The sequence below is a fragment of the Bufo bufo genome, chromosome 6, assembly GCF_905171765.1.
Source record: "Bufo bufo chromosome 6, aBufBuf1.1, whole genome shotgun sequence".
In the NCBI taxonomy this organism is placed as follows: Eukaryota; Metazoa; Chordata; class Amphibia; order Anura; family Bufonidae; genus Bufo; species Bufo bufo.
The window spans coordinates 325,196,999-325,219,294 of record NC_053394.1 but is presented as its reverse complement, the minus strand read 5'-3'; the positions used below and the strand labels follow the sequence as shown (position 1 = coordinate 325,219,294).

The 22,296-nt window shown below is 44.9% G+C and overlaps 1 protein-coding gene across 1 annotated transcript in view; it reads right to left on the bottom strand.

The window, feature by feature from the left end:
- Positions 1–2,460: 2,460 nt before the first annotated feature.
- Positions 2,461–22,296, bottom strand: part of SLA2 (Src like adaptor 2) — a 34,174-nt gene continuing 14,338 nt past the window's right edge. The window contains exons 2-8 of the mRNA XM_040435967.1: positions 13,188–13,308; positions 11,272–11,371; positions 10,679–10,765; positions 9,468–9,571; positions 5,656–5,805; positions 4,910–5,039; positions 2,461–3,207 (exon numbers count right to left, since the gene is read on the bottom strand). Coding sequence (XP_040291901.1) covers positions 3,057–3,207; positions 4,910–5,039; positions 5,656–5,805; positions 9,468–9,571; positions 10,679–10,765; positions 11,272–11,371; positions 13,188–13,263 — 798 coding nt within the window. The 5' untranslated portion in view covers positions 13,264–13,308 and the 3' untranslated portion in view covers positions 2,461–3,056. The remainder of the gene's footprint in view (positions 3,208–4,909; positions 5,040–5,655; positions 5,806–9,467; positions 9,572–10,678; positions 10,766–11,271; positions 11,372–13,187; positions 13,309–22,296) is intronic.

Sequence of the window (22,296 nt, the reverse complement as noted above, 5' to 3'; positions counted from 1 at the left end):
CTAATTAGTGATGGACAAACATCTGCCGGGACGGTTCGCGAACTCGATGAAATGTTCGTGAACCGCAAGTTCGCTGCGGGTCCCATTCATTTTAATGGCAGGCGAACCTGAAAAACCTTCAGCTGATATTTGCAGCCAAGAAATAATTACTAGAAGTGCACAAATAGTCCCACAACATGGACAGTGACATACCACATGTATTATTCGAATTTGCGATCTCCATTCATCATTTTTTTCAATGCGAAATATCGGCAATGTAATTTTCGCATACGCGCATGCGCAAATGCACTATACAGTACCCAAATGCACTATAAAGAAAGTATATTGGTATATAACACCCCGCTTCAATCAGTTTTTTTGGGGGGCGACTGGTATATCACACCAGTAGAAATTATTTGTTCCAATAACGCTCGTCCCTCTATATACCCGCGGTATCGCAGCAGAACCGCACACAACTGCCACACAATACAAATGCACTATAATATACTTTCTAACATAGAAAGTATATTATAACATTGTACAAGGAAGGCAATCCATTAGAATATACATAAAGATAAAACGTAACCTTTAATAATGTTACTATGAGGGTCCATTCACACGTCCGTAAGTGTTTTGCGGGTCCCTATATAGATCTATGTGTTTTTGACTCATTATAAAAGTATAAGTATATCGCTCCCCTCTGTGTATCACACATATCGATAGCGCACCTATACTAGTCCTTAAAATTACTTTTGTGGCCCTATTCACTACCGTTTGGTGTCCCTAACAGCCTGTCCCTGCTCCACACAGCAACCTCTCCCTACACTGGCAAAAGACGGAATGTAAAATGGCGGCCAGATCAGGTTTATTTATAAGGTAGGGGGTATGTCCATGTGCTGAAATGTCTCAATTGGCTGTCCTGTACCACCTGATGGATGTGTCATGGGTCAAAGTTCTTCACAATGTAAAAGAATATGGTGGGTGCAAATTTCTCCATACGTTCGCATGTTCGGCGAATCGCCAACACGCAAAGTTCGCCGCGAAACGACCGCCGGGCGAACCGCAAGGCCATCTCTATCTCTAATGTCTAATACAGTGTTTCCCAACCAGTGTGTCTCCAGCTGTTGCAAAACTACAACTCCCAGCATGCCCGGACAGCCTTTGGCTGTGTGGGCATGCTGGGAGTTGTAGTTTTGCAACAACTGGAGGCACACTGGTCTAATAATCTTTGTATTTACTCCAGGTCCTTTAGGCCTCTTTCACATGACTGTATGGCTTTTTCAGTGTTTTGCAGTCCGTTTTTCACAGATCCATTGTTCTGTTTTTTTGTTTTCGTTTCTCCATATGGCATATACAGTATACAGTAATTACATAGAAAAAATTGGGCTGGGCATAAAATTTTCAATAGATGGTTTTGCAAAAACGGAACGGATACGGAAGAGATGCGGATGCATTTCTGTATGTGTTCTGTTTTTTTTGCGGACCCATTGACTTGAATAGAGCCACAGAACGTGATTTGCGGGCAATAATAGGACATGTTCTATCTTTCAACAGAACGGAAATACGGAAACGGAATGCATACGGAGTACATTCTGTTTTTTTTTGCGGAACCATTGAAATGAATGGTTCCGTATAAGGACCGTAAAAAACGGCCTGTAAACGAAAAAAAAAAAACGGTTGTGTGAAAGAGGCCTAAGGCTACATGCATACGACCGTGAAATGAATGGGTCTGCATCCTATCCGCAAAAAAACTGAACGGACACGGAAACAAACAATGTTTGTGTGCATGTGCATGTAAGACATACTCTACTTTTTTTGCGTGGCTACGGAACGGATATACTGATGCGGATAGCACACGGTGTGCTGTCCTCATTTTTTACGGACCCATTGAAATAAATGGGTCCACATCCTATCCGCAAAAAAAAAAAGGAACGGACACAGAAACAAAATACGTTCGTGTGCATGAGGCCTAACTGTTATTCGTTGTATTTCATGTACTGTGCCTGGTTGTCCAGCAGGTGGCGTTGTGTATCTTGCGGAGTGAGAGATATCTTTAGATAGAATGGAAATTACCATTCCATTCTCCCCTTCTTGGGCAGAAGTGGGCTAGTCCTTCCAACCAAGGTAGGGACTGCAGGAGGTGTTTAGTCAGTCTTAGTGGATGCAAGTGTTGGAAACAGACGTGTAAAGATGTAGCAGCGAGGGGAAGGCCCCCCTCCTGCAGCAGGAGTCATTCCAGAAGGAAGCAGCTTATAGAGCACCATGACTCCTTACAGATTTACAGATAGAGGGTCACAAGGGGGTCAACAGCCAAAGACACCCCACTCCAAAGGTACCAGAATCGCTGCAGAGTCCAGCTATCAGACTAAAACCGAGCCTAACACAGCAGAGAAGGAGAAAGTAGAATATTCAAACTTGCCTGCCAGTTATCCCAAAACCTGCTGGAACCAAGAGAAAGATCACTTATTGTCTGGATGCATTCCTATAAACTTGGTACATGATCAGCCCTGGGGTGGGGGGCAGCACATTGCACTAGTTTTATATTTGAAGTATCTCGTAGTTGGAGCTTCACATTAAATTTCTTTGAAATCAGGGATTTTGATGCATTCCTAGGGATTTCCTATAAATTTCAGTGAATTAACCCACATAAGTGTTTACTGGTCTGTTAATCATAAGACTGGGCCAGCATATGGGACAAGCTCACACATTCACAAAGTCCCTCCATATTTACTAATGAGGCTCATCAAGTATGTTCACATTTTGATTTCACCAAAGTCTTTCTTGTATCTGATCGATGATGGCCATGTATTGCTCCGTCCAAGACAGGAGAGGACATTTATTTTATAATAGACAATTTGAAAGCTTCTAACAGAGAACACAAACGTCTTTAAAACACACAGAAACTGAAAAGCAGCACAGCCGCCATAAATATAGTAATGTCCATTCCGGCACCTTTCAAACTGCATCGGCCGGCGATGTTGAGCTGAACAGGAACTGGTTCACTTAAGTCCATTGGCTCATGAAAATTGTTCATTTCCCAAACACTGATGTGAGATAGTTGAGTGAGAAGCCATAGCTTATGCCTTCCACAGATGCTCTCTCTCCAGAGCTGTCACTGAGTCCATGTCTTCTGTCATAAACATGTAAGAACTGACCGCCTCTCGGAGACCTAAGCTCACCGGACAATCTTCTTCATCTAAGTTGGTATTGCCACTAAACAGGGCAGAGCTGAGGGATAGAAGAAAGGCATGAGAGTATTGAAAACAGTTTGGTAGATTACTTTAACATCCTGGACTTCACACTCCATACAGTTCCTCACAAATCTCCAACATGGCTATAACTAGGTCTAGTGCCTTCACTCCGATTCTCTTCCTATAATGTATTTACCTGTTTACTTATTCCCACACTGCCGGTATTTACCCCTGAGCTTCTATGGTTGGGGTTGTCTTTCCAGTAGTAAATTTGTCCCACTGGATCATGAGCTATATACATTGTTTTATGTGCAGCCTGTGCAGTGCCAGCCTTAGGAATGTGTGACCTGTATGTCACGTAGGTCATTACAGATGGCCTGATATCTGCAGCTTGTCACCACCTCAAATCTTCCTCATTCGATAGCAGTGGTGGCGAACCTATGGCACGGGTGCCAGAGGCGGCACTCAGAGCCCTCTCTGTGGGCACCCGCACCCTGGAAATAGTCTATGGTGTACCAATATGCCTTAGACTTTTCCTGCCATTCATCAGCGCAGGGCGCACTGTGAACAACAGCACAGGCAACGCACTAAATGTAGCAGGCTATTATGGCTAAATAATAGAGTACATGGAAGATATACTATGTGGGACTGTAGTATTCAGGTTAAATTGAGGTATTGGCACTTTGCGATACATAAAAAGGGGTTTTGGGTTGCAGTTTGGGCACTCGGTCTCTAAAAGGTTCACCATCACTGTTCTATAGCATGGTTTTTAAACTACTTTATTGATGGCACTGTTAGGCTAGTTTCACACCTACAGCGTGAATTCTGGCAGAGAACAGCCTGCCAGAATTCTCCGGATCTGGCACTGCCGGATACTAACGGAATTTCTGCCGGCCCCATTAAGTATAATGGGATCTGGAGTAGATTCTAGCAAAAATAAGGAGAATCGGCTGGACACAAACCACTGCACGGTGCTGCCGGATTAGGCAGTTGAATTTAGGTTCCGCAGTTATGAAAGTAGCCTTAGTTGGTGACTTTTGGTTAGTATTATTATATGTATAGTGTTAGTTACCAAGGCACTGTGGGGCGTTGCTATTTAGTCAGTATATAGAATATTATTTTTAAAGTACTGTATATGGTGGTGGTGGCACAATAGAGTAGCCCGGATATTTAGACAATTGTATAGAAGTGTTATTTGGCCAGTGTATGGTACTGTTTGCATTTGGAGCACTGTTTGATATGGTTATTTGTACACTGCATTTCAGTACACCATAAATTCTCTGTACAGGGCACTATTCAACATAAGCGGCCATGAGAATGTGTTGTGCGGGATGATGAATATTAACTAAATAATTAACTGAGGCCTTCAGGGTCTATATACAGTAAAAGCATAAACCCACAATGTGCCCTTCCCACAAATGGTGCCAAGTACAAATGTTCTCACATACAGAACCTGTAGTAATGTAAGTCTGTTCAGCTGTGTCAAATGCCAGAATAAACAGCAAGGCTGTCTGGTCAGGGACTATCATCCTACCCCTTGGGCAATATGCAAAGTCATTCTCTTTCACAGGTGCCACAACTGGCCTCCAGGCTTTATTCTGCTCTGGGGCACCTTTTCCTCATATATGTCCCTGACTCTAAGTCACAATCAATAATTTTGACACTTTCATAATAATAGAAGAAATAAGGAAGATCCACTTAATGTATGTGGTCATTTGGGATTTCATTCTGTAGTTTACCTATCTAGATCTCTCCAGTTCAGTGTTGGTTTCCGGACAATGACGGGTACTGATGTCAGAGCAGCAGGGGGAATAATTCCTTGTACAGCACAGGGCTCCTTTAAGATGCTGCAAATTCCATCTGCCATTTCTTAAAGAGGAAACAAAATAAGTACATGCATTAGATAAATGGATTGCGGTGCATTTCACCACCATAGATGACAGAAGCATTGGTTGATCTCCATCTTTTATATATGTTCTTATGTGCAGTAACACTTGTCTCAGCCTTATTCAGTAATTGCAATACCAGATAAGAGTGGTGCAGTTTCTGGAAGAAAGCAGTCATGTTTTTATGATCTAAGGATCTAAGGCGTCTTTTACACAGGTAGCAGACCAATCCGGCAAAGAACAGCCTGCCGGAGGTCTCCAGATCCAGCCTAGCCGGATAGTTCCAAGTGCACGCCAGACCCCATAGACTATAATGTGAATCCAGCTGCTTTCTGGATTTTGTGCCGAGATTCGGCCAGGCAAATATCACTGTGCCTAACAGTTATTCTCCAGCCAAATCTTAGCATAAATGCTGGGGAGCAGTTGGATCCCCACTGGTTCCCAATATAGTCAATGGGCCCTGGTGGTGAACGGCAGTATCCGACTAAGCTGGATTCAGAGAACTCCTCTGCCAGAACAGCCTGCCGGATTGTTCTGCCTCCTGGGTGAAACTAGCCTTTCACGTCCTTGTATTATTACTTTTTAAACCATGGCCTCACCAGAGTAGTAGTCCACCATATCCTGGAGTGTTGAAAAGGTCAGACGAGGAGAAATATAATACCAGCCATTTTGTAGCTGATTAATGCGATAATGCTTGATAGAATCCAGCGTAGCTTGATTTGATTTCCGAACTGATAAACTGTAACATCCTGTAATCAAGACATATTTTATATAAATAGGTGTCCTATAGTCAGCACATTGATGGTTGTGGTGGAGGTCGATCCCCAGATCTTATTATACAATGACTACATGTCAGTTTTCAGACATATTAACTTTATTACAAAAAATGTAATGCCCAATATAGTATTACATTCTATATACCATATACCATATACCAAAACATCCCGATTCTACACCCTTACATAACCCTGGTATAGTTTACCACTACACTCATACAACCATATTACTCTACTACACCATACAACTATACCACTAGATCCCTCTACTACACTGTGACATTACTCTACTACAGCAAACCCCATTGGAGTTATGTATACTTGCTACTTTTTTATGGTTATCCAGCAAAATACACCCCACTTAGATATGACAGTGGCTGAACAAACAGTGTACTGCACCTGCGTATGAACACCAGGCTATATGGTTTCCTGTTGCTAATGTCTTCAATGCAACATTTCCACAGCTCATACCACATAGCGTTTGACAGGTGTGAGGACTTCCTGAGGGCAGACAACAGTGCTCTTCGACCCCTTAAACTGATTTGACAGACATCTAGTTTATAGACTATGACTCCATTCATCACAATCTGCAGTTCCTGACCTCCCAAGTGTCCCTCTTTTGGAGGGGCAGTCTCTATTGTGGACCCAAGTCCCTCTGTCCTTCTTTTCTCCTTAAATGTCCCTCTTTTTTATCTGAGTTATAGATTTGCATTGTTACATTTACAATATTGATCAAGAAAGTGGTTTCTGTTTCCTATCTGTATTTTAGACACCACCTTGTATATTATTTCATTATTTGATGCAATTTGGATTTTAGAAATTTCTATATTCAGATAATTTTTGCACTATTATGCACTAAGAAAACTATTAAAGTGTATAAATATAGAGGAAAATTTACTTTCACACAATGAACATTAAGGCTATGGCCAGGCCCGTCGCTAACAGACAGGCAAAACAAACAATTGCTTGGGGCCCCGAGCTGGTTGGGGCCCCGAGCTGGCCAAGCAGAGTAACTCAGAAGATCCAATGGTATAAAATATTCTAACCCCCAGGCGTTCCCATGGTGACGGGGACGCTTGCCTGGTTAGAATATACCATCGGATCTGAGTTTTTCGAGCTCAGTGAGATCGTAAAAAACTCAAATCCGATGGTATATTCTAACCCCCAAGCGTTCCCATGGTGACAGGGACGCTTGCCTGGGGGTTAGAATATACAGGGCCCCGACTACTTTAACTTTAATCATTGCTCATTGGCATTGCTGAGTGAGCTGTTTACTTGGATTATTTCGGATATCTCTTACTTTGTCTTAGCTCCGGACTCCGGTAATAGCAGGCAGTGCGGGGGGCGGCGCTCACTCACTGTCACTGACGTCACGCGCCTGCTCCTCCCACTAGGCGGCGCAGGCGCGTGACGTCAGTGAGTGAGCGCCGCCTGCACTGCCTGCTGTTGTTACCGGAGCTAAGACAAAGTAAGAGTCAGAGATATCCAAACAATCCTAGTAAAGAGCTCAGTAATGACTTGAGCAATGATTAAAGTAGTTACTGATTCGTTTATAAATATACTGCTGTGCTGTGAGCGTCGGGGAGGGGGATCTGTGGATGGCACTGTAGGGGGATCTGTGGATGGCAGTGCCATCCACAGATGATCCCCCTACAGTGCCATCCACAGATCCCCCCCCCCCCTAAACAGTGCCATCCACACAGATCTCCCCCCTAAACAGCGCCATCCACAGATCCCCCTACAGTGCCATCCACAGATCCCCCCTCCCCTAAACAGTGCCATCATGATGATCATGGCACTGTTTAGGGGAGCAGGGATCTGTGGATGGCACTGTTTGGGGGGGATCTGTGGATGGCACTGTTTAGGGGGGGATCTGTGTATGGCAGTGCCATCCACAGATCCCCCTACAGTGCCATCCACAGATCCCCCCTCCCCCCTAAACAGTGCCATACACAGACCCCCCCCCCTCCCCTAAACAGTGCCATCATGGCACTGTTTAGGGGAGGGGGATCTGTGGATGGCACTGTTTAGGGGGGAGATCTGTGGATGGCACTGTTTAGGGGGGAGATCTGTGGATGGCACTGTTTAGGGGGGAGATCTGTGGATGGCACTGTTTAGGGGGGAGATCTGTGGATGGCACTGTTCAAATTTCATGCACATTAAATGCAACAACAGTATTTGCACTGTAAACCTCCTTTTTTATTTTATATAAAGTGTGGGTGAACTTAAACTGTATGGCTATACTGTGGTTCCTGTAGGCTTTGCGTGCGTAAGGTGTGGAGGGGGGGGGGCCTCCATGTCTATTTTGCTTGGGGCCCCCAAATTCCTTCAAACGGCCCTGGCTATGGCTACTCGACAACCTGGATCTCTTGCAGCATTCATTTCTATGGGATCACCACAACTCAGCGATCCTGGCCATCACACCATTGTCACTGTGTAGCCCTAGCCTAAGTGTCCCTCTTTGACCATCCAAAAAGTTGTGAGGTATGCATTTCTCCTTAATATCCTATTCTCCCATGTTGCACTCACAGCAGGCCAGAAAGCTGAGATAGAAGTAGCTGTTTTTCATAGCTTTCACGCTGACACTAGGCTACCCCTAGGTCTGTGGTCAGAAATATAAGGATGCCACCATGAAACTTGGCAACTTTGTGGACCCCTCTAAATGTATGATGGGGAGGAACGGATGGCGTATTTGTGTTAGAGTACAGGAAAAAGTATGTATAGCAAGGTTGCCAACTGCCCATAACTTTCTGGACGTCTGGAAAAATAGACAACTTTTTTTCTCTGTGAAAAAAAAGATAGAAGTGTCCGTCTATAACTGAAGAGAAAGAACGGCATTTCTGCCTTTTCATAAGACTTTATCTTTTATTGAATCTCCATTAAAAGCAAGGAAACCACCTTCACAAAACAGTAAAGTCAGTTTACGCATTTCAGGCTCTGAGGCCATTACTAATAGTATAGATCTGGGCACTCCCCTACATCACACCTGTGATCAATTGTGAACTCTGACATCACCACCAGTGCTGACGGGGCAGATATATCAACCTCTTTAAAACACATCTCCTGACCAAAGCACCTTGGATGTGGTGAGCTGGCTACTGTTTGAGACCATAAACAAGACCCATGTAACCTGATCCCGCAGTCGTTTGTAACCAACCTCCCTCTGTCTTCTGTCCTCTACTTCTTGCTAACCCACCAAATAATTAAATGGGTTCTACAGAATTGTTCTATTCATGCCCTATCCTCAGTATAGGCCATTAATATCAGATCAGCGGGTTCCCACTCTCTGCCCCCCCCCCCCCCCCGCCAATCAGCAGTTCTGTAGTAGTTCCGGTGCTGGACCTACACAGCTCCGTCTACTGTCTAGTGCTGCTGTGCAGTGCTGCTGCCATTACAGTGAAAGCAGCAGTATTCAGAAGTAGTGATTCTGAGGGTGCAGAGAGTTGGACCCCCGCCAATCTGGTATTGACGACCTATCCTAAAGACCATATAAAAATCCAGGAGAATCCCTTTAATTTATCAGATTGTATTTTACCCTTACTTTTTTTTTTATTATTATGTTTATTTTAATGTGGTGTGTGTGAACTGTCATTTTTCAGAAAGGAACAATTACTTGGTTATCATTCAAACTGTACCTCTTCTGGTTTCACTTTCTCGAATCAAGAAGGAACCACTTTGGTTGCAGTTCACCAGAAGCAGCTCTTCTGCTTTCTCCCGGTTTATACCTTTATATAACCACCTGTAAAAGAACAGGGAACTTGAGGTTAGAAATTACCTGATTCCTTATGTGTCACGTTGTGGACAGTATTTTTTGTGATATATTTGTATTGGGGAAGTTATATGTAAAACCATAAGAATTTTTTTGGGCAATTCTTGAAATTATGCACAGGAGAGGTTTCGCAACACATGAATGTGGTATCTTTCTCATAGGAGTGCAGATAAGGTCAATATATAGGGGCAGATTTACAAACTATGGGGCTCATTTATTAAGACCGGCGTTCTCCGCAGTCTGTCTGTGCTGCTGGAGGCCTCTACATATGTTTGGTGCTTCCTCCAGCAGGCTGTGCAACAGACTGAAAGCTACACCAGATCCCTTGCTAGCGTAGATTTAAGCCATTTTGTACGCCAAGCCCCCTTTTCTTGATCTGTTGGAAAAGTGACGTGAGCTGGGAAAAGTAGCAGATTTTGCTGCAAAATGGCATGCAACAAAATCTTCGACTGATATATGTCACAAAAGTAGCATATATCAGTTAATAAATGAGGCCCGATGTCTAATATTTAGGTTGATATTTAGACTAGACACCCTAAAGATGACCCAAATGTATCCCAGTGGCTCGCATTGTGTAATGAATTTGGTTAAAACCTTTTGTCTAACTTTATGCTACCTATTGTTTGGCCTACTTTGCACCATCATTTATTGGCTAAATTTTGGTGCATGTTGTCACATTTTAGGCTACACCCCAATGTCCACTAAGACACACCCCTTGTCAAACAAGGAACAAAAAGTATTTAAAACCCATACTAAATCTGGAGTAAGGCATATATGGTGCGCCAGTTTTTTTGGGACAAATTTAGCCACAATTTTGGCTCATTTAAGGTAGTAACTAAGGATACTGTATGCATTCATCTAACGGTAAGGTCACACCAACAAACTGCTACATACAGATGTGACCTTCCTTACCTATAATATTGCCACTAGATAGAGACTTTAAAAAATTTTTTAGACAGATATTGCCCTGGTTGGATTTGAACCCGTAGCCCCTATGTTCCAAGAAAGCCCGTAGCCCCTATGTTCCAAGTGTATTGTGCAGTTGTAACTATCATGACATGACACACATACACTTACCTGTTGTACACCTTGGCAACATACTTTCTAGGCATGTAGCACTCTTGCCCAGTAGAAACTGACTTTACTTTCCACCAGTCACCATCCCTGGAAAACATTAACAAACACCGGTCACCTATTTTTACATTATTAGAAACAGGTTGTCATATACTACTATTCATGGGATAACCCCTTTACATTTTAGAATGAATGAATGAACTGAAACTATGGACTCCTCATGCACACTTCAGCTGGAGCTGTAATAGGGCACTTATAGCAGACAACCAGGCACTACTATACCTCGGTATGTCTCTGGTTTCATACGGATTTTCCCTGAAAATGCAAGTACTGTATATCCATAATACAGTGCCATATGGATGTTTCATGGGGCAGCACCCAGAGTCCCTATGGTTCTGAAGTATGGAGCTATAGGGACTCCCTATGCTTCTATGCAGTCTCTGTGCACATGACTGTCTTGTGTATGAGGCCATATGTATGGATTATGCCTAAGCTTGGGTTAAGTGAGTATCTCAGAGAATAGTAACCAGAAAATGTATTTATTTGCGTCATGTTGAGCTTGCAGGAAAAAACCACAGCAGTTTGAGGTCACCTACTCAGAAAGGATGTTCAGCTGCTCCCCGAGTCGAATGCTGAAATCGCCTTGACCACCCGCAGGAAAATTGTACAAAGCCACAAACACGCACTTGTCCACTACTGAAAAACAGAAAGCCATGTTTGTACATTATAGAGAACGTCACACTGTGTGCTTGAACATGCAGCTTAGTGAGCAGTTCTGCATAGACTGTCAATGATGAGGATGCTGAGAGTGAGTGGAAAAAAACATTTACAGTAGTCCTTTATCTGAGAGTTTTAGCTGATTCCTGAGCTATTGCTAGGTCTTCTGAAGTGTCTGCTTGCAGAAGACAAGAAGCAGACTTCGCATGATTTTAAAATCCACATCCATCAGCAATTCCATAATGCATTGCTGTGAATAGATCTCATCCTGGTGGCTCCTAGCAGTCATCTTCTGACAAATTCCCCATGGCTGTGCCTAACGGCATGGTAGGACATTGGCACCCTATAGACTGCAGACTATTCCAAATTAGCCTATTAAGATAATAGTGTCGCCAGGTGGGGGGTACTTCTCAACAGCTGGGCTTTCGGTGTAGGCATCTAACAGTGGGGTGGAGATCTTTGAAGTATCATGAATGCCTGGAACATTTTAGTAATTTTTTTAATGATGGGCACAAAGCCTTTCATTATTGCCTCTATAGTACAAGAAAATGTACCCACTTTGGGACCTTGCAGACACTGGAATGAAATGATCCAAAATGTAGGAGAATCTCTTCAGAGCTTTCAAGCATTCCATCCAGAGGTGCGCTTTCCCAATGTATACCTCTCATAGAACATTTTGATGTATCCCTCTGTATAGAGTGCCATTGTTAAAAAAAAACACATGGTATACATACTGTATGTTTGTGTTTCTGTATAGGCATGTGTAGTCTGCTGTGCTTCCCTATGAAGGCATGTTGACAATTAGAACCCCAAGGCCAAAAGGACACTGAATGAAGAGCTAAGACTGAGCCTAAGAGATACTAATTGTAGTGGAGGAGTGTTCCTGACTCTGGATCTAAAAGTTGGAAGAGATATACTATATGGCATGTAAAACAGCTCCATGCATGAACAAAATATTTTGATCCAAGAGCCAGTCTCATAGACAATGAGATTAGGAAAGTCTTTCCTTATCTAACAAGCTCATACAGTATGCAGATCTCTATGGCAATAGAATACAAACACTTTTGATACAATATATATTTGGAATGGAAACTTTGTGTGGATGCATGCATATTTCAAATGGAAGGGGTAATATTATACAGTATTCTATGATGATGCTATCTTGAAAGCTGGCCTGTGTTCAGATAATGGTTGATTATCACACAGTGCTTTGTTGTCTACTATTTGCATTGGGTTGTCTTTCGCAATGAGTGGTGGAAAATATGAATACTGCCACCGAGCACAGTGGAGGCAGGCTCTTGGCACAGCATACAGAAGAAGGGCACTTTGAAGTGGAAAAGACGATGGTATTTTTTTTTTTTTAGCACAATTCTGGAGAAATTTCTAACAATACATTTATATCCTTTGCACATTAACTCCTTCACGCTTATCAGTTGAAGGCATCAGACAAGAGGAAGAACAATATCCTCCTGGCTGCAGAAGAACTAACGGTGCAGTATATGCAGTGCTGAGGGTTCTGTGGACTAAAGTGGTCCTCCGGGACTACGTCAGTGCAGATCGATTAATAAACACTCTAATTTCCTAATATCGCTATGCTACAACTTAGTCCTATTAGGACTGTGACTGCAGGGAGGGTACTAATTATGTACTTATACCTTATCCATAGATTAGGGACATTATTGCAAGCATCCAATGTAGAAACCCCCAAAATTGAAGCTCAAGACTAAATTGTACCATAGACGACTTTAGGAAAGCAAACCCCTTTTAAGAGATTAAAAAAATGTCCAATTCTTACCAATGGGGTTTATCTGAGCGCTGGACATAGTGGCCTCTATAGCTGAATATCCCCTTTTGCTGGGCAAACTCCCCATTCCTTGGGTTGCTTTCAGGAGTGAAATTCTTTCAGTAGTAAAAATCTGCCAGAAATAAGAACCAGATTATTAAGCCGTTTATAATGAAATAATTAATGATTATGTTTCTATTACGTGTCAGGCCCCCGGAACACAAACACAATGGTAATAACACCAGATATAGCACAGATCAATAGATCAATTAACCTTTCTTGTATTATATGAGTTACGGTTATGCAATAGGCTTACATTGCCCTCTCTTTCTTAATCGAAGGACTTGTATGTAAAGCAAACATTGACATCCAGTGACCATGACATCCAGTGGTTATTAAAGCAGATGTGGATCCACTGTGCTACTGAACTGATTTTAACTCCTATACAGAGATCTGGACTCCGCTGCAGGGGAACCACGAGGCTGCTACCTCTCACTTCAGACGCTGCTGATCCATGGAGGTTAAAATACACAGACACAGAGCACTGGGGAATCAGGCAAAACATAGGAAACACTGAGGGATCAGGCAAAACCATAGTAAGTAAACAAGATGAGGTCAGGGCAGACAGTGTACAAGCAATCCAGCAAACAGTCTAAAAAATCACGCAGAGAAGGGTTAAATCCAGAAACAAGCAGACTTTGGTACACGGGCAGGCAAATAAGATAATGACACATCTTTTCAGGACACTAGAATACTAGAACCTATTGCTCAGGCAGCTTTCCACAGGGAAATACCCTAAGGTGGCCAGCCATTGGCTAAGGAGGACTAAGGTACACAAGCTGGCCCTTTATGAGTCAGAGGGAGTGAGTGTTCAACAGGCAGCAGGAGGAAGGGCAGCAGAATTTCGGAATGAAGAGGAGCAGGCCAGCGCTACTCCAGCAACTGTACCTGCCGGGAAGAAGCGGGCAAAGCAGAGTTGAATTGGCAATTTTTTTACCACAATGATAAAAGGTTAAACTGCAGTCCTATGCAAAACCACTAGCAACACATTGTAATATCACAGCTAGGCCTATGCTAGACATACAAGGTACAGTAGTAAGTGCTTTGTGCTCAATGACAGTATTTTAAACAATAGTATGACATACCGGCATCTGACTCTCTATTAAGGAGTTCACATGGTTTTTGATACAGATCAAAGACCTCGAATGCTTGGAAAACCGCTGACAGTTTTCCAGCTCGATAACATTTTTTTAAACAGAAGTGAAAGAACATAATCATCACATATACATTGCCTATACATAAAAGTCTATCTCTGTCGTAAGGTGGAAAATTATTGATGCAGTGTTCCAGGGGTATAATATATGCCTTCCACATTACCGATAATACAGTGTTCAGTTCATGTGGGTGATGGGAAGACTACTGTTTTATAATCTAAAAACAGAAAAGATGGTATATGGTATAGAAATGGCTGTAGAGTGGAAAAACAAAGCTGCAATACTTAAAGGGGTTGTGTCGCAAAATATAATCTACATTTTTCAAACAAGCACCTGGATCTGAAAACTTTTGTAATTGCATGTAATAAAAAATTTAGTACAGTTAATGAGCTATTCAATAAAATCTATCGGTATAGCGCCACCTGCTGTTTGTTCTTTTCCTTATTTCTTGTCCACTTCACTGAACTGGTTGAACATGGTCACATTAAATCTTCAACTACTACCAGCCATATGTTCTGTAGGAAGCTGTGGCAGTTACAGGGAGAGAGCTGCGGCAGAAAGAACATGCCCCTGATCTGTCAGGCTGAAGAGAATCTAACAGAGCAATTGGGAGCAGTGAATGTGGAGATCTCTGGACCCATGTGAGGTTCTAGCTTTGGCAGAAAGGTGTTGTCATGTACTATATGATGTATGATTTTAATTATTTACATCAATCATGGCAGAACCCCTTTAAAGTGCACCTCTCATGAGCCAGGTTCATTCTGAATTTGGGTAGAACTTGAAATCGAAATTTGACAGTGTTTAAGACTGAGTTCACATCAGCGTTCAGATTTCCGTTCTCCTGCTCCGTTTAGGAGCAGGAGAATGGAAAGGACGGATCGGCACATAACTGAGCCGAACGGAACCTAAGGACCCCATAGTCTATAATGGGGTCCGTTAGGTTTCCGCTCAGAAGATGAATTTGGAGCGGAGACAAAAGTTTTGCACGCAGGACTTTTGTCTACGATTCAAAAATCTTCCTCTGAGCGGGAACCTAACGGACCCCATTATAGTGTATGGGGTCCGTAGGCTCCGTTCGGCTCAGTTATGTGCCGAATCCGTCCTTTCCATTCTCCTGCTCCTATGGGGTAAAAATTCCCCTGCGTCTTATGGGGTAAATACTAATGAGCGCTTCCGTTATGGAAGCGCTCATTAGTACCGGAGGACCAGGAAGCGGTGAAGATCCTCTGTGACCTCACGCTGTGCGCGCCGGTTCACAGCAGAGCCAACAATGGGAAGAAGACAGAGAGCGGGCGGTGAGGAGGGGCTGCGTACAGGAGCAGGAGAGGTAAGTGGTTTATTTATTTTTTTTTTTTTCAAATTTAAGTTTTATTGAAATTTTTCTGGTACAACCAAAATAGAGACAAATGCACATTCAAAAAATGTTATCAATTTAAACATAATGTCCACAGAATTGTGTTGGGTATACACCCGTTATCACATAGCTTAGCTCATGGAAGAATATGAGTGAGACGTATCTAAATGGACATGTAAAATTTCAGTAACATATAGACAGACAAGACATTAGACAAGGGATTAGGGGGGAGGAAAGGAGGGGAAAGGGTATAATTTCTGCTAAAGCGGTTAAACTTGCGCATCACGAAATGTGTCTGAGGAACGAAAGACTTCCCAGGGGCCCCAAGTCTGTACATAGCGTGTGGTGTCTGAGGGCGTAATACAAATGAGATCTTCCAACCTCTGATACAAGGCAATTTCGTCAAACCACTCCTCAGGTGAGGGGGGAGAAGAAGATTTCCAATGTCTGGGAATCACTGCCTTTGCTGCCTGAACCATATATTTTAGAAGGGATTTTTTATATGCCGGGACGTTCAGGACACTGTCGAATAACAGAAGGGCTTCTGGAGAGTTTTGGATAGGGACACCCGTGATCTCTTTAATCATTCTATGAACGAAGTTCCAAAAGGGCCTTAAGCCGCTACAGTTCCACCATATATGGATCATCGTGCCTTCCTCATTCAGACATCTCCAACAACGATCCGACACCGTCGGGAACCATTTATGGAGTAGTGCTGGTACTCGGTACCATCTGGATATAATTTTGTAGCTCGTTTCCTGAGCTTTGGCCGAAACCGTTGATTTGTGTGTTAGAAGGAAGCATCTGTTCCACTGGGCTGGAGTATAATGATTCCCCAGATCTCGCTCCCAGGCTTGACAATATGGGGGAAGGCATGAGGATCGCTGGTGTATCAGAAGTTTGTATACTGAGGATATGGGGTGTGAAGTCACTGAGGAGGAGATACACATCCGCTCAAACTCAGTGAGTTTTCTGTTCAGAGTATGAGTTCTACTTAGAGAGGCGTAGAAGTGTTGAAGCTGCATGTGTTCAAAGGAGTTGCGGGTTAGTGGAGCCTCTAAAATTTGGGATAGGGGTTTTAGTGTAGGGCCAGAGAGAACTTGGCAAAACCTGATCGGTCGGAATCTTGAGCTTTGAAGAAAATGTTTAGAAGAGTGTCCTGGGGGGAATCTAGGATGATCCGTGACTGGCACCAGAGGGCCTTTAGGGTCAATCAGTGAGGATGGGCGACCAATGGATGCTAAAGTTGCAAGGGTATGGTGAGCAGTGAAGGACAAATGTGACAATGTTTGGCGTGGAGAGCCCATTAGCCATGGGAGGGTTGATACCGCACACGTAGAAGTATCTTTTGTAATTTGCACCCACGCCTTGGGGGAATCGGTACATGTCAAGTCCAACAGTCGGGCATGTGCTGCAGAGTGATAGTATAGTCTACAATCTGGAAGACCTACTCCTCCCGTTTCCTTGGTGCGGGTCATTATTTCCCATTTTATCCGCGGTCGACCAGGGGCCCATACGAATTGTGTGAAGCACCTACGGAGCTGGGACCAGAAAGTGGACGGTATGTGAAGGGGAATAGTTTGTAAAAGGTACAATAGTTTTGGTAAAAGGGTCATCTTTATAATACTAATCCTTCCAAACCAGGAAAATTCTCGTTTACGCCATCCATCTAAATCTTTTTGAAACTGTACTAGGAGGGGCGCAAAGTTCAATTTATGAAGATGTGAGAGGTCTGCTGTTATTTTAATCCCCAGATACGTTATGCCTTTAGATGGCCAGGCAAAGGGAAAAGAAGCCTTAAGAGCAGGGGTCAGTTCGCTCGGTAAAGTGACGTCTAGGGCCTCTGACTTGGACATATTAATCTTGAAATTGGACCAGGTACCAAATTGAGCTACCTCCCGAAGTAAGGACGGTAAGGAGATACGAGGATTGGTTATGTAGAGCAGGAGATCGTCAGCAAATGCCGCACATTTATATTCTCGTGATCCGATCTTTATTCCTGTTATATCTGGATTGGCACGAATAGAAGCCAGCAGGTGTTCCATAACCAGAACGTATAATAAGGGGGATAATGGGCATCCCTGCCGTGTCCCATTATGGATTGGGAAGGGGGGGGAAAGGGTACCATTTACTTTGACTCTAGCGGTGGGATGTTGGTATAATGTCAGGATTTTTGACAGGAATGTTGGGCCTAGACCTATATGTGAAAGGGTCTCATGGATGGCATTCCAAGATATCCGATCAAAGGCCTTTTCTGCGTCTAGGGAAAGCACCATAAGGGGGGTCTTTTTGGATTTAGCATAATGGATAATGTCTAGGGTTTTAAGAGTGTTGTCCCGGGCCTCCCTCCCCGGCACAAACCCAGCCTGATCAGCAGAAACCAGGGAAGGCAAATAAGCATTCAATCTGTTCGCCATTAATTTGGCGAATATCTTGAGATCCACGTTTAACAGGGAGATAGGACGATAACTGGCACATAGGTGCGGGTCCTTTCCTGGTTTCGGAATGACCGTAATATGCGCCTCCGTGGTCTGCGCCGGGAAGGGGACCCCAGGAGACACTCCATTGAAAACCTGGAGCATAATAGGGGATAGATTAGAGGAAAAGGCCTTGTAAAACCTAGCCGTGAACCCGTCAGGGCCTGGGCTCTTGCCACCCGGGAGTGACTTAAGTACCGTATGGAGTTCGGTGTCTGTGAATGGGGCCTCCATAGTGGCAGAATCAAGCGCAGAAAGTTTGGGGAGCAAGAGAGGTTGGTCGGGGTGTTTGCCCACCATTTGAGGGGACGGCTGGGGCAGGTTGTAGAGCTTCGAGTAAAAAGAGTGGAAAGTAGTCGCAATATCAGCGGATGTGTGGATCATACGATCTTGGGCATTTTTGATAGCGGGAATATGGGAGGCTGCTAGTCTTCCCTTTAGAGCCCTTGCCAGCATACGACCACTTTTATTCCCGTATTCGTAGAATTTACTCCTGCAAACTTGTACCATACGTTTGTAGGATACATCTAGGAGACGTTTAGCTTCCATACGTGCATTTTGGAGATCATGTAGGGTTTGCAGGGTAAGTGCTCGTTTGTGGGCAAGTTCCAGGGAGGTGACTCTTTGCAGAGCAAGTTTAAGTGAATGAGCTTTCTCCTTCTTGAGACGGGCGCCGTGCTTAATGAGTACACCTCGAAGAACACACTTCAAGGCCTCCCATCGGATCGGAATTGAGGTAGAATCTTCCTTATGATCTGATAAGAAATTTGTTATACTGCTAGCAAGGTCAGCAGCGCACCCCGCGTCAAGAAGGAGACTCTCATTTAATCGCCATGTCCATTCCTGCCTAGAGAGAAAGGGCAAATTCAAGGAGCAGTATATGGGAGCGTGGTCCGACCAGAGGATATTTCCTATTTGTGTGGAGTCAAGCCAGGATAGGGCCGACTGCTGGATAAGGATATGATCAATACGACTATATGAGCCATGGGGGGCAGAATAAAAGGTGTAGTCCTTGTCAACTGGGTGCTGGATCCTCCAGGCATCTCGCAATTGTAGTTGGAGCAGTGCCCGTTTTACCTTTTTAATGGTGGGATATGTAAGAGAGGCACGTCCAGTCGAATTGTCAAGTGTCGGGTCAAGTGTCAAGTTAAGGTCACCACATAAGATAGTTGTCCCCCTAAGTATCGGTATGACGTTATCAATGAGGTTTACAATGAAGGAGGCTTGATTTTGATTAGGGGCATATACATTAAGGAAGGTTAATTCCTGGCCTCCAATAAGTAATGTGAGGGCCAAATATCTTGCATCTGGGTCGGCAGTACACCCCAGCACTTGGTGGGGTAAAGACTTATGGATCGCTATGGCAACTCCTTTGGTCTTATTCACCACATTGTTTGCAAAGTGCCAGGTGGTGTAGTGTCGATGTCGTATGTTCGGGGCGCTACCCTCCTTAAAATGCGTTTCTTGGAAACAGACAATATGTACCTTTTGACGATGGAAGTGATGAAGTACCTGGGCCCTTTTTTCGGGAGTGTTGAGGCCTTTCGCGTTGAATGATGCAATCTTCAGAGACCCCATTGCTGTGGGAGGTGGGGGGAAGGAGAAAAACACAAGGGAGGCACGGGGAGACAATCAACAACAAGAAAAAAACAAATATAGAAGAACAACAGTTAGAAGTAGTCAAACAGGTGAGTAACCCTAAGAAAGGGGAGAATAGGGTGGTTTTATGTGACCCGAAGGTCCAAAGAGGCTGTCGCCTGGGGGGGAAGGGACCCCAAGGGAAAGTCTCTGCTTATTTGGGGGGAAAAGTGTCAGCCGGACAGGAGCTGGCCCCCCACAACACCAGTGGATGCAGATGGGAACTTAAAAGCACCAGCAAGTTTAAAGCACAAAAACAGATAAAGAGAATGGGCAAACAGCTAAAAGCCAATAAAAAAACATTCGGCATATTAGAGCTTTAGTAGACCCAGGCAGGTACAACAGGGAGTCCCTCAGGTGGTAAGGCGAGGTGAGGATCTGCGACCAGAGTATTCCGATCCTTTCTGGCGCCGTCCTCTTGAGGCCTGAGCCAAAGAATTGGGAGGTTTTTCAGCATGCAATGGACGTTGTCGCCCTCTCGCCTCAGGGGTAGGCTGGAGGAGGGAAGGCCAGGGTCCCAATTCAACCGGTGGCAAGTCCAGCTGCTGTAGAAAGTGGGGAAGATCTGTAGGGTCCCGCAAAGTGACAACTTGCTCTTTAGGGCCTGCAAGCAGGGCAAAAGGAAAGCCCCAACGGTAGGGGATGCTGCGCTCTTTGAGGAGGTGTAACACTGGGCGTAAGGCAGCACGTTGGGCCAGGGTGTGGCGGGATAAGTCCTGCAGCAAGATGAAGGGGACACCGTCGTAAGAAAGAGACGACATCTGTCGGGCCTTGAGTAGGATCTGATCTTTGATGGCGTAAAAGTGGACTCTGCAGATGACGTCCCTTGGTTTTGAGGGGTCAGGATTGGGAGGTCTCAATGCCCTATGAGCTCGGTCAATCTCGATGCTGGAGCTTGGCGGACGTCCCAGAAGATCATTGAAGATTTTTACAATGGTAGATAAAAGAGCCGCCTGCGTTATTGCCTCAGGCAGGCCTCTAATCCGAATATTATTGCGACGGCTCCTGTTTTCGACATCATCCAGATGGTATTGCAAGGCGTGTATCTGTGCATCGTGGGATTGTAGTTTGTCTTTCAATACCTGCACATCTGCAGACAAGGAATCATGTTCCTGCTGAACAGTGTCCACCTTTGTATCAATCAAGGCCATCTCAGAGCGTACTTGTGTGAATTCCTTTTTACATTCTTGTAAAATATTAGCTGCAAAACTAGAAAGATCTGCCTTGGTGGGAAGTGAGCACATCAGATTGCGCAAGTCCGCCATGGTAGGAGGCCGAGAGTCCTCGTCAGGTGGAGGAGCGCGCGACATAGAACCCTGGGGCAAAGGTAAAGAGCCTTCTAAGACTGATGCTGCAGGGTTAGCCAGGGTCTGTGTGCCTGAGGAGGCGCCACCATCATGGCGTGGGTGGGATCCGTCCCATGATGAGCCCGTGGACCAGTGTGGGGAGTTTGCTGGGGACGGCTCAGGAGAGTGAATAGAAGAAAGCTCCCGCAGCACGTACTGGGAGGAGGCCGCAGCCTGTGGTAAATTTGAGGTCTTCTCATTAACCCCTTCAGGTTGCCCCAAGTGAGAATTATCCCTCTGTGGCTGGGGGTGCCCCATAAAGCTGGCTGGGGCATCTGACCAGGGAGATCTAGCGGGAGATCCCACCCCTGGGCTCAGTGAAGCTGCGGGCGAGGTGGGGGTTCTAGGGCCCCAGACAACAGGGTGAGGGGTCAGCTGAGGAGTCTTCTGTAGCGGGGGGAACTCCTCCTCACTAACCTGTATCGCCGGGTCGCAGGGAGACATCGTGGCAGCTGCCAGGTCTCCCCCCTGGGCTGAGGATGTCGGCTCAGCGTGTGCTCCAGGGTACTCTCCTTCCTGGACATGCGGCGTCTGGGCTCGGTCAGGGCTGCTGCTTAGGGTCGGCACCGACGCAGACCGGGCTCTCCGTCGATCCGGTGGGTGCGACCGCTGATTCAAATTTTCAGCTTCCCGCTCGGCTGTCTCTGTGAGCGGAGTTTCCTCAGGGCCGGCGGCGCCATCTTGGAAGCGCTTGGCGCGCTCATTCATACCGGGTCCCGGCGTCGCAGGTTGCCTGGCAAAGAGCCTGGGAATGTCTCCCTGTGAGGATGCCAGAGGGGCTAGAGAGCGGGTCTTGCCTTTCTTAGGGACTTTGCCCATCTTTAAAAGGTTGCTGGCGGTGGATTAACTCCGGTGCTATGGAGGAGCTCGCAGCACACACGTCCTCACTCCTGCATGGCTGGCCACGCCCCCCCGGTTTATTTATTTTATTAAACATAAGGCGCTGGGGGCCAAAATGAGAGGCAATAGGGGGCTACAGAGGGCTCCTATGAGGCAATGGGGGCAATATGAGAGGCAATGGGGAGCTACAGAGGGCTCATATGAGGCAATGGGGGCAATATGAGAGGCAATGGGGGCTACAGAGGGCTCATA